This window comes from Aquarana catesbeiana, linkage group LG03 (genome assembly GCF_042186555.1).
Source record: "Aquarana catesbeiana isolate 2022-GZ linkage group LG03, ASM4218655v1, whole genome shotgun sequence".
Lineage (NCBI taxonomy): Eukaryota > Metazoa > Chordata > Amphibia > Anura > Ranidae > Aquarana > Aquarana catesbeiana.
In genome coordinates this window covers 610,420,648-610,433,093 of record NC_133326.1, presented here as the reverse complement: position 1 = coordinate 610,433,093, position 12,446 = coordinate 610,420,648, and the positions used below count along the sequence as shown (strand labels likewise).

The 12,446-nt window shown below is 42.7% G+C and overlaps 1 protein-coding gene across 1 annotated transcript in view; it reads right to left on the bottom strand.

Annotated features, from left to right (window-relative positions):
• Nucleotides 1–12,446, bottom strand: part of DOCK5 (dedicator of cytokinesis 5) — a 188,107-nt gene that overhangs the window by 5,809 nt on the left and 169,852 nt on the right. Inside the window, exons 45-50 of the mRNA XM_073622228.1 lie at nucleotides 5,610–5,786; nucleotides 5,341–5,424; nucleotides 4,989–5,126; nucleotides 4,768–4,907; nucleotides 4,497–4,650; nucleotides 4,268–4,406 (exon numbers count right to left, since the gene is read on the bottom strand). Of these exons, the coding sequence (XP_073478329.1) occupies nucleotides 4,268–4,406; nucleotides 4,497–4,650; nucleotides 4,768–4,907; nucleotides 4,989–5,126; nucleotides 5,341–5,424; nucleotides 5,610–5,786 (832 nt within the window). The remainder of the gene's footprint in view (nucleotides 1–4,267; nucleotides 4,407–4,496; nucleotides 4,651–4,767; nucleotides 4,908–4,988; nucleotides 5,127–5,340; nucleotides 5,425–5,609; nucleotides 5,787–12,446) is intronic.

Here is a 12,446-nt window from a genome sequence, read left to right as displayed (position 1 = left end):
GCTAATTTTTTATACTTTACTGTGTTTTTTTGTTAACCATTTTTCTGTTTTCAGGTACGCCATTCAGCTGCAGCGTGGATTTATTTATCTTGACAGCAACAGCGTTTGCTCTCACGATATATAAAGCCGTGACTCCAGCGGAGGTGATATATGCCAAAGCATGGGGGCAGCAGGGGCGGAGGAGTGATTTGCTCCTAACTTTTGGGGCGGATGCCCCCATGCTTCGGCATATATAAATGGTGCATGTATGCCCAACATTAGAAGTGGGTGGATGAAGGGAGGTATTCTAATGGTGGGCATACCCACCAATCAATCTCTTTTTTTCGTTCAGCCCACAGGCTGCATCAAAAAGAAAAAGATTACAATATATGCCCAACAAGGACCAGCAACATACTGTTATGTTGCTGGACTTTGAGTGGTTATACCAGAATGATGCCTGCAGGTTTAGGTATCATCTTGGTATCATTCTTTTCAGCCAGCGGTCGGCTTTCATGTAACAGCAATCCTAGTGGCTAATTAGCCTCTAGACTGCTTTTACAAGCAGTGGGAGGGAATATCCCCCCCCCCACCGTCTTCCATGTTTTTTTCTGGCTCTCCTGTCCCAACAGGGAACCTGAGAATGCAGCCGGTGATTCAGCCAGCTGACCATAGAGCTGATCAGAGACCAGGATGGCTCCAATCATCTCTATGGCCTAAGAAACCGGAAGCTACGAGCATTTCATGACTTAGATTTCGCCGGATGTAAACATCGCCATTGGGAAATTGGGAAAGCATTTTATCACACTGATCTTGGTGTGGTCAGATGCTTTGAGGGCAGAGGAGAGATCTAGGGTCTAATAGACCCCATTTTTTTCAAAAAAAGAGTACCTGTCACTACCTATTGTTATCATAGGGGATATTTACATTCCCTGACATAACAATAAAAATGATAAAAAATAAATAAATAAATAAATAATGAAAGGAACAGTTTAAAAATAAGATAAAAAAAAAAAATAATAAAGAAAAAAAAAAAAAAGCACCCCTGTCCCCCCCTGCTCTCGCGCAAAGGCGAACGCAAGCGTTGGTCTGGCGTCAAATGTAAACAGCAATTGCACCATGCATGTGAGGTATCGCCACGAAGGTCAGATCGAGGGCAGTAATTTTAGCAGTAGACCTCCTCTGTAAATCTAAAGTGGTAACCTGTAAAGGCTTTTAAAAAATGTATGTAGGTTGTCGCCACTGCAAAGTATGTCATGTTTGGTATCCATGTACTCGGCCTAAGGTCATCTTTTTTATTTCATCAAACATTTGGGCAATATAGTGTGTTTTAGTGCATTAAAATGAAAAAAAGTGTGTTTTTTTCCCCCAAAAATGAAACACCCACCATTTTAATCTGTAGGGCCTTTGCTTTAAAAAAAATATATAATGTTTGGGGGTTCAAAGTAATTTTCTTGCAAAAAAAAATATTTTTTCATGTAAACAAATAGTGTCAGAAAGGGCTTTGTCTTCAAGTGGTTAGAAGAGTGGGTGATGTGTGACATAAGCTTCTAAATGTTGTGCATAAAATGCCAGGACAGTTCAAAACCCCTCCAAATGACCCCATTTTGGAAAGTAGACACCCCAAGCTATTTGCTGAGAGGCATGTCGAGTCCATGGAATATTTTATATTGTGACACAAGTTGCGGGGAAAAAGACAATTTTTTTTTTTTTTGCACAAAGTTGTCACTAAATGATATATTATATAATGATATATTGCTCAAACATGCCATGGGAATATGTGAAATTACACCCCAAAATACATTCTGTTGCTTCTCCTGAGTACGGGGATACCACGTGTGGGACTTTTTGGGAGCCTAGCCGCGTATGGGACCCCAAAAACCAAGCACCGCCTTCAGGGTTTCTAAGGGTGTAAATTTTTGATTTCACTTCTCACTGCCTATCACAGTTTCGGAGGCCATGGAATGCCCAGGTGGCACAAACCCCCCCCAAATGACCCCATTTTGGAAAGTAGACACCCCAAGCTATTTGCTGAGAGGTATAGTGAGTATTTTGCAGACCTCACCTTTTTGTCACAAAGTTTTGAAATTTGAAAAAAGGAGAAAAAAAATACATTTTTCTTTTCTTTCTTCATTTACAAAAACAAACGAGAGCTTCAAAATACTCACCATGCCTCTCAGCAAATAGTTTGGGGTGTCTACTTTACAAAATGGGGTCATTTGGGGGGGGGGGTTGTGCCATCTTGGCATTTTATGGCCTTGGAAACTGTGATAGGTAGTGAGGAGTGAAATCAAAAATTTACGCCCTTAGAAATCCTGAAGGCGGTGCTTGGTTTTCAGGGCCCTGTACGTGGCTAGGCTCCCAAAAAGTCCCACACATGCGGTATCCTTGTACTCAGGAGAAGCAGCTGAATGTATTTTGGGGTGCAATTCCACATATGCCCATGGCCTGTGTGAGCAATGTATCATTTAGTGACAACCCATTTGTAAAAATTTTTTTTTTCATTATTCAATCACTTTGGACAAAAAAATGAATATTCAATGGGCTCAACATGCCTCTCAGCAGTTTCCTTGGGGTGTCTACTTTCCAAAATGGGGTAATTTGGGGGGGTTTTGTACTGCTCTGCCATTTTAGCACCTCAAGAAATGACATAGGCAGTCATAAACTAAAAGCTGTGTAAATTCCAGAAAATGTACCCTAGTTTGTAGACACTATAACTTTTGCGCAAACCAATAAATATACGCTTATTGACATTTTTTTTCCAAAGACATGTGGCTGAATACATTTTGGACTAAATGTATGACTAAAATTGAGTTTATTGTATTTTTTTATAACAAAAAGTAGAAAATATCGTTTTTTTTCCGTTTATAGCGCAAAAAATAAAAACCGCAGAGGTGATCAAATACCATAAAAAAAAGCTCTATTTGTGGGAACAAAAGGACGCAAATTTCATTTGGGTACAGCATTGCATGACCACGCAATTAGCAGTTAAAGCGACGCAGTGCCAAATTGTAAAAAGTGCTCTGGTCAGGAAGGGGGTAAAGCCTTCCGGGGCTGAAGTGGTTAAAGTAATGCAGTGCTGTATTGCAAAAAGTGGCCTAGTCATGAAGGGGGGTACATCTTCCGGAGGTCAAGCAGTTGAGAAAGCTTTCTGTTACACATAACAGTTTTTGATCAAATTTTAAAACATTTTTTTTTAACACAGCAGCTAGCAGGCTTATTTGTATACAAATTGTGTTATGGCTATTTTAGTTATTTCATTTATAGCATAAATATGCGGAATAATACATTTTAGCTACCATTCAATTTAGAAGCTGTGCTACCACTATTAAAATGCTAGTTATCTTGATTCATAAACAATATTTAAAGAGGAAATCCTATTGGCAGCAAATAGGGGAGGGGAAGGGGAGAGATAACACAGCCTTGTGCTGAAGAAAGGACCCGAGGGGAGTTCTGGAATTAGACCTGGGTAGCAAGAAGATGACTTTATAACATTAGGAAGAATAGAGTAGTAGGAAGGTCTGTGCCAGAGGGAACATGACAAGACCAAAGAAGAAAATTCACCTGGGAATGACTAATAATCTACACTATAACCCAAGCTAAGTAACTTTTTAGTGTATCCTCTTCGCATATATTGTTATTGTCTATTTGCTAGGCAGAATAGATAGCTTTTGCGTGTGTATATTGTATGCATATTTGCAATATTATGTATGTTTTGAATTGTTTTCCTACAATTATAAGTATTATGTATGTACAGCATTTTGTTTAGTAAAGCACATTAATATACTATAGGGGTTTCTGCTTCCTTGCTTTACTGCAAAGCAACCCGAAAGATACAAGCAAAACAACAAACTGATCACCATTATTGTCTGTCAGGGTAATTACATGATCATGAGCCATGTTGATTTCATTGGTTAGTGAAAAATAGAATATGTAATGACTGTGCAGTCATAAAACTAGGAGTACACACAGCTATGTGCTCCTAGTTCTAAAATAGAATGTACTGTATTCGTATTCTCTTGGCACAAGGAAACATGATAAGAAATGATAACCAACTGACTGAGGTCTACAAGTTAAGCAACAGGCCTTGGCAAAATATCTAGGTATGTACTACAGATTTTTATTCACATTACTGCAAGGAGATAAACAGAATGATGGTGTTTAGGGTTGAATTTTTTTATATATTGTATAATAGGTACATTTTTAAAATAATATTAAAAAGGCAATTAGTGAATACTTAAACAGAAATGTTATAAGGAAGAAACCTGGCAACATAAATCGGTCTACTTACTATGGGTTCGTGGAGTTTTAGGAGTAATTGGGGAAGGGGTCAGTGGTGTTGCCCCTTGGCTTGGTGATCCTGTGTGAAGAGACAGACGTCCATCTGTGAGCTGCAGGCTCTTAGGCCGCTGGGATTTGGCAAGTAGACTCTATATTCAATAGGAGACTAGTATTAAAATACTGAACCCTTGTAAATTTTCCCCTGGTCCAGCCCATCCAAACAATATAGATCTCCTAACCTCCCTCTCCCCGGGACGCTCTGTGATGGTCTGTGATTGCCCCATATTATGCTTCAGTTTCATCAATCGAATGTCTCCATCCTCTCGGTCACCATGTTCATCTAGTCGTGAAATTAGTGATCCACGACGAGGAGGAACAGGTTCTGGAATGGACCTGAAGACAAGATAGATATACCATTTTACAGTATTACCAAAAGTGGACAAAACAGTTTTTCATAGAGGTTATTCTTTAGGTTCTTATGGAAACCAGCAAGTATGAGAAGCTACATACCCTTCTGATCCTGGCCTAGAGCTACTACTTCCTGAAGAAGAAGTGGAAACTGTGGACAATCGTCTTAAGGTGGCCGATGTGATATATGGAACCACCACAGAGCCAGCACGACTCAGCTTTCTATCTGTCAAACTGGAAGGCTGTGAGACAACGATAGATCAGGTTTAGAGACCAGTCTTATCAAAGAGACACTAACAATTGCAGCTCCTTGGCCTACTAACCAATGTTATGGTCCCATATAATTTTTCCACTTTCCCTTTCAAATCCTGAAAACAAGACACCAGCCGGTCATGAAGGGGCCGCATATTATCAGTCAGCTTCTCCCCATGAATTCGGATTGCTTGAGCCAGGAGTGGCATCTGGATGCAAACAAACATTTTCAGTGGAAGACAAAGCATAATGATTACTAAAATAGACTAGGGAGGGACTGAATGGACTACAACCAATGTATACCATAGGCATGCAGTAATAGATAAATGGGGAATATATACGTTAGTGCAGTTCCAGAGTAGATACGGGCCTCAACACAAAGACCTGGAGAGTTATCATATTAATTGAAGACAAAGCACCAACCTGCAAAGCAATTAGCTGTTTGAGCAGCTCAATCTTGTCCTGGTCTGAGGGATGTTCCTGTTGGTAGCGTTCAGTAAAGAAAGCCTGGGAAAAACAGAGAACAATATAAAAAGAAACAGCAAAGATGGAGACTTGGATTAACAGAACTACAAGAGAAAAAAAAAAGATATCATATACAGTAGTTACAGAAAGGCATAAGCAAAATCATTTTACAGTAGTCATACAGAAAAACTTGATTCAGGCTCTTATGTGACATCTTATAACCTCACCTTTTCATAATTAGAGAATCCACCCATGACTGCTGGATCCACAATCCCACTAATCAGCATAGAGAGAGGGTGCAATGAGAGGCTGGGGTCAGCCCTGTGCTGCTGGACCTGGTGACTTATCTTTTCATTGGTCAGCTCCATTGTCTCTATTGCATTCTGCAATGGACTGATTTCTTCCTATAAAAAAAAGAAACATATCTATATTTAAGGGGAGCGTTACATTTTTTACCCAAGCTTCAACCATTTCTCCCTTTAGATTGCACCTGCCAGGAAATGAGAGAGTGTTGTGATGTGGAAGAAAAAAAAAATAGGATTTTTAAAACAGCTTACCTGTAAAATCCTTCATCATAGGACACAGAGCCTCAAGTAATTACTTGGTGGGTTATGGGCCTACCTTCAGGTGTTGACACTGGTATAACCAATACAGGAAGTTGACTCCCCTATATAACCCCTCCTCCTTCCAGGAGTCCTCAGTTTTTGTAGCCAAGCAATATAAGCAATATACTCTCACCCCATAAAACAGAGGGGCGGGAGCTCTGTGTCCTATGATGTACTCCAAGAAAAGGATTTTACAGGTAAGCTGTTTTAAAAATCCTATTTTCTTTATCGTACATCATAGGACACAGAGCCTCAAGTAATTACTTGGTGGGATGTCCCATAGCAATGCTACTTGAGGGGAGGGAGACAACCCGTAGGGCACCCCCAGACCTTGAGGAGATATACTGCTGCTTGCAGCACACTGCGCCCGAAGGCGATATCCTCATTCCATTTTACATCTACTTGATAAAATTTTGTAAATGTATGCACTGAAGTCGCGGCCTTGCAGATCTGAGACATGGAGGCCTGGTGACGCACTGCCCAAGAAGCACCAACCGCTCTGGTAGAGTGCGCCTTAACTTGAAAAGGGGGAATCTTTCTCTTTAAATCATAAGTTCGAATTATAACTTGCTGAATCCACTTAGCCACAGTGGATCTTGATGCTGCCTGTCCATTTTTAGGACCCTCTGGCAGAATAAATAAGACATCAGTCTTACGAATCTGAGCAGTTTTCTTTAAATAGATCTTCACTGCTCTCACCACATCAAGACAATGTAGTGACTTTTCTTCCTTGTAACATGGTTTTGGAAAAAACTATGGCAGGACAATATCTTCATTCAGATGAAAGCCTGAAACCACTTTTGGCAAAAAGCCTGGATGAGGGCGTAACACCACTCTGTCCTCATGAATAATCAAATATGGCTCTTTACAGGAAAGAGCAGCCAATTCTGAAACCCTCCTTGCTGAGGATATAGCAACCAAAAATATCAGCTTCCTAGTCAGAAGGACTAAGAGAATATGCTGTAATGGTTCGAATGGCGGTTTTTGTAACACTGACAAAACTAAATTCAAGTCCCAAGGGCTTAAGGGTGATTTAACTGGCGGATTAATCCGCATCACTCCTTGCATAAAACCCCGGACTAAAGAATGCGTAGGAAGTGGTCTTTGAAATAAAATTGATAAGGCTGAGACTTGGCCCTTAATAGTACTCAGGGCCAACTTCATCTCTACGCCTACTTGTAGAAAGGCAAGAATTCTGCCTATAATATATCTCCAAGGGTGCCAACCCTTGGATTCACACCAGGAAACATAAGCTTTCCAGACTCTATAATATATAGCTCTAGAAGCTGGCTTCCTAGCATTAAAGTAGAAATAACTGCCCTGGAAAGCCCACGTCTTTTCAGAATGTGGGTCTCAATAGCCAGGCCGTTAAATTTAGCATTCGTAAAGTAGGATGGAATATCGGCCCCTGTGAGAGCAGGTCTGGCCTTAGTGGAAGGGACCACAGATCCTCCACTGCCATCTTTACGGCCTCTGGGCCATGCTGGTGCTGCCAGAATTACCGGTTTTCTTTCCAGCTTACTCCTGCAAAGAAGTCGAGGCAGTAACTGAATAGGGGGAAATGCATAGATCAGTAAAAGCTGATCCCACAGTATCACCAATGCATCTGTTCTGCATGCGAATGGATCCTTTGTTGTGGACACAAAGTTGACTAACTTTATGTTGCACCGGATACTAGAAAATCTACATCCGGAGTCCCCCATCCTTGACAAACAGCCCGAAACATGTCGGGGTGAATAGACCATTCCCCTGGGAATAATCTGCTGGCGGCACATTTAGTGCGCGTGCCAATTCTCTATTCCCGGAATGAAGACTGCCGATGGGCACGGAATATTTCTTTCTGCCCAAGTTAGAATATGGTTCACTTCTCTCTGCACTGAGAGATTCTTAGTGCCCCTTTTGGGGATTGATATAGGCCACAGCCATGGCATTGACAGATTGAATCCTGTCAGGACAATCCCTTAACCTGGAAGTCCAGGCTTTTAGAGCCAGAGGCACTGCCCGAATCTCTAGGATGTTGATGGGCAAGGCTCTTTCGGTTCTTGAACACTGTCCCTGGACAGTTGTCTTCTCTGTCATTACCACTTTCCAGATAAGTGGTCTGAAGGATTTACCCTTTAGGACATTCTTTAGTAACCACCAATTGAGGCTTTGGGACACCCTTGGGGACAGCCGCATTGGCAAGTCCAAAGCTTGGATCGTTTTGTTCCAAGCAAATAGAATACTGTTTTGCAACAGTCTCGAATGGAACTGGGCAAAGGGAACTGCTTCGAATGAAGCCACCATCCTTTCTAACAACCTCATGCAAAGGAGAATGGAGGGACCTCCTTTTGACCTGACATTCCGCACCAACTCTTATGGAGTTGTGGGGGGTTTTTGGGGGGTTTTTTTCTGGGCAAGAAGACCCTTTTTCTGGGCTGTATCTATGATCAGACCCAAATACTGCAGCCCTTTTTTAGCGATTTTAATGGAGACTTTACTAGGTTGAGAACGCAACCCAGACCTTTCCAGGTAACTGGTTGTAATGCGTACACCTTACTCCGAACAGCGATTGGTCTATTAGCAATAGATCGTCTAGGTATGCCAAGACTGTTTAAGCCCTGTGCCCTTGACCTGGCTACAGGTGGGGCTAGCACTTTTGTGAACACTCGAGGTGCTGTAGCTAGCCCGAAGAGCAAGGCTATAAACTGAAATGCTGCTGTTCTACTTCGAACCGCAGAAACCTTTGGTGAGCAGGAAATATATGGGCATGCAGATATGCATCCCTGATGCCGCTAGGCGCCAGAAGTTTTCCTCCTTGCAGGATAGAAACTACTGACTTGATCGACTCCATAGAAAGGAGCGGATCTTCAGGAACTGATTTAGATTCTTTTAGATCTAGAATGGATCTGTTGAATTCTTGCGTAGCTCTGTACATGTACAGGAAACGCATGAAAAAGGCAGTGAAGGTTCCAAGGAACCTAAGAAAAAACAGAACTATCAGCTGACTCTACTAGAGGTAGCTTGAAAGAGGCACAAATCATCTCTGTAAGAGGTTTGTACCAGCAATTTCTCAGATTGCGAGGCTGAAAAAAAGTTCAACTCTAGTTGTCTCCTCTGCAGAGGAGTACTTGGTTTGCCTTTCTTCCTGATTACCTGAGGGTAATCCTTCATCCTCTACCCACTGTTCCCTTGAGAAGGGATCCCAGGTGGGGGAGGGGGATCTAACATGCTTCCCAACCTTGGATAGCGGATGCGATTAAAGTCGCTAATTTTCCTTCTAGGTTCTGCAGGGCGGAGGAAAAACTCATTTTCAATCCTGTATACAGGGGCTGAATATTTTCTTTTCTTAGGCTTAGTTTCCACTATTGCAACCTCAAAGTTGCGTGATTTTACCGTGATCTTTTGCCGCCGAGAATACGTCGGGGCGCGATTTTGATGCAACAGGAAACAATGCCTGTGTATTCTAGAGGTCTATGGACCTCAAGTCGCATCAAAGTGGTACCAAGTAGTGCAGGGACTACCTTGAAGTCGCACAGATCTGAACAGTACTCCTTGGAAATCATGCCCTAGAGTCTGACGGTGGAGGCCGTCACCGCTGCCTAGAGGCAGCTGCCCCTGCTTTAAAAAACCAAAGAAGGGACCTGGACTTTCAGCTTACTCTGTTAGGAGTAGTATAAAAAGTGGAATGAACCATCTCTGTAAGAGTTTGTACCATCAATCTGTCAAATTGTGAGGTTGCATAAGGTTCATCAACTGTTTCCTCCGCAAAGGAAAATTTGGCTTGCCTTTGCCCGTGATCACCTGAGGATAACACCTCATCCTGTGCCCACTGTTCCCTTGGAAAAAGGGGGTTTGAGGTGGGGGAGGGGGATCTAGCATGCTTCCTATCCTCTTGGATGGAGAATGCGATTAAAGCCGCTAATCTTCCTTCTAAGCCCAACAGGGCAGAGGAGAATGCATCTTCAGTCACATACACAGGGGCTGAAGTGTGAGAAGCAGTTGCACCACCAATTGCTTCCAATGACTCACCTTGGCGTGCCATGTCAGGTATCTTCGGAGAGGATGACAGTGTGGAGGCATGACTGGAGTTCCCAGCGCCTGGGGGTGGAATCCTTGGTACCTTTGTGGTACACAATCAAATGTGCTAAGCACAACAGCAGAGGCACTTTAACAAATTATGGTATTTGCTGAACAATAGTTTTAGTAAAAGAAAACAATTTCACCATAAGGATCAGCCTTTGATGCTGAGTACCATAATATTTCCTGTGCTGGAAATGCCTGTTTACACGACTTTACATGCCCAGCGCTCCTGTGTCTCTTAGTGTGACAGACTTCTGTCTTCAGCATATGAACTGAGAGCGTCTGTGTTAAGCCTCAGGTGAGAACCTGATTACACATAAGTGTCAGCTGTTACCGCACCTCTCCAGGAGGAGAGGGGAATTTTTATCAGCAGTGTTTGTTAAGCTCCTAGTTTTAAAGGAAGACTTCACTTTATACAAAAAAATGCAAATGGCTGGTTTTGTATGTTCATAAACTACTGCTGTAACCCCTTTAGATCCCTCAGAAGAGGAACACCATCTGTTCAATTAAGAACTCCCCTCTGGCTGCAGGGACCACACCTGCTGCTATAGCCAGACACAGAGCTGCTGAAAAAGGCATCGTACTAGGTAAGTGTAATATACTCCCTCTAGAGGAGACATTTTAAGGCATACAGATATTATATATATATATATATATATATGTGTGTGTATTTTTTGGAGAAAAAAGGCATAGGTGGACTTTTTACAGCTTCTCCCCTTACCTTATCCTCGCTGCAGGATACTGCTGATTTAACAGACAGATCCAACCTTCACCCATCACGGTGGGCAGCGTAGTTAAACCTTCAAAGACTGGGGCCCTTCTTAATAGGGGTTCCGCTCCTTTGGACCTGTATAGCACCCCTCAGGAACAACTTTAGGTAATATGAAAAACCAAAAAGAGTCCTGGTTCCTAGGGTCCAGCTCTCAAAGAGAAGCTTACAGGCAAAACCTTGTTATTCAATGCGAGGTCCAGGTACCATCCTATGGCCTCAGTTCGAGGATGGATCCGGTTGTGGAGGCTTTTTTAAATTCAGCATGGATCCCTCCCTGGAGCTCCTCAGAGCACATCTTCACTCGTGACCAACACCTTAGACACTGGCGAAAAAACTGAGGACTCTTGGAAGGAGGAGGGGTTATATAGGGGAGTCAACTTCCTGTATTGGTTATACCAGTGTCAACACCTGAAGGTAGGCCCATAACCCACCAAGTAATTACTTGAGGCTCTGTGTCCTATGATGTACGATAAAGAAATTCTGTTTTTATATAAAGATATGTCGACTGTTTCAGTCCCAAAATCCTCCAATGGAGAAGCCTGAGGAGTCACCAGAGGAGATTTCCTTCACTTTGGAAAGATTTCATTTACTGTTGTGTCCATAGGACATAAATAACTGAAATCTCCCTTATGGGTAGAGCTGGCAAAAAAAACTCAAAAAACCTACAGGGGTTTTAACCATTCCCTAATCAAACCAAAAAGAAAAAAAAAATCTTTAAGGTGGTTTTAAACCCTTACATATACCCACTGAGGTGACAAGCCTTAAGTCAGTGGTTCTCAACTTGGGGGTCGAATGATGATTTGCCAGGGGTCACTGAATCCCGGGCTGTTCCTGAAGCCCACACTGCTCTCTTTTTGGGGCTGGAGGAGACCCTATCTCCTGATTTTGGCATAGGTGTCACTGCTACGAGACACCACAAAGTCAGAGACACAGTGAATCTGGAGACACAGTGAATCTGGAGACACAGTGAATAACACTACCTGTGATTAGTTTCCATTAAAAGGCCCCGCTACAGTTCTCAGATCAGCAGATGACCTTGATCAAGAGCACCTAAGTTGGCTGATCAGAACTCCCCGCCAGCACTGCCACTCATCCCAACTCCCCGCCAGCACTGCCACTCATCCCAACTCCCCGCCAGCACTGCCACTCATCCCAACTCCCCGCCAGCACTGCTACTCATCCCAGCTCCCTGCCAGCACTGCTACTCCTCCCAGCTCCCCGCCAGCACTGCCACTCATCTCATTCCCTCTACCCCCCAACCAAGGAGTAAGAGAAGGAATATAAATAGAGAATACCTGGAAAGGAGAGGAAAAGAGGGGGAGGAACAAAAAAAAAAAAAAAAAAGAGAGAAAGAGGGGAAGAAAGGAGATCAAAGAGAAAGAGTGATACATCCTAAAATGTACCATAAGGAGTTGTAATACTGTATGAGTGGAAGGGACTCAGGGAGCGCTAAATATCCATGGGTTAGGGGTGCAAATTACTTTGGGTGCTTGGGTGCTGACAACCCAGGCTACAAAAATAAGTTTACTGTTAGGGGTCACCACAACTTGGGAAATTTTATCAAGGGGTCACGGCACTAGAAAGGTTGAAAACCACTGCCGTAAGTGATACTCAGAGATGAAACA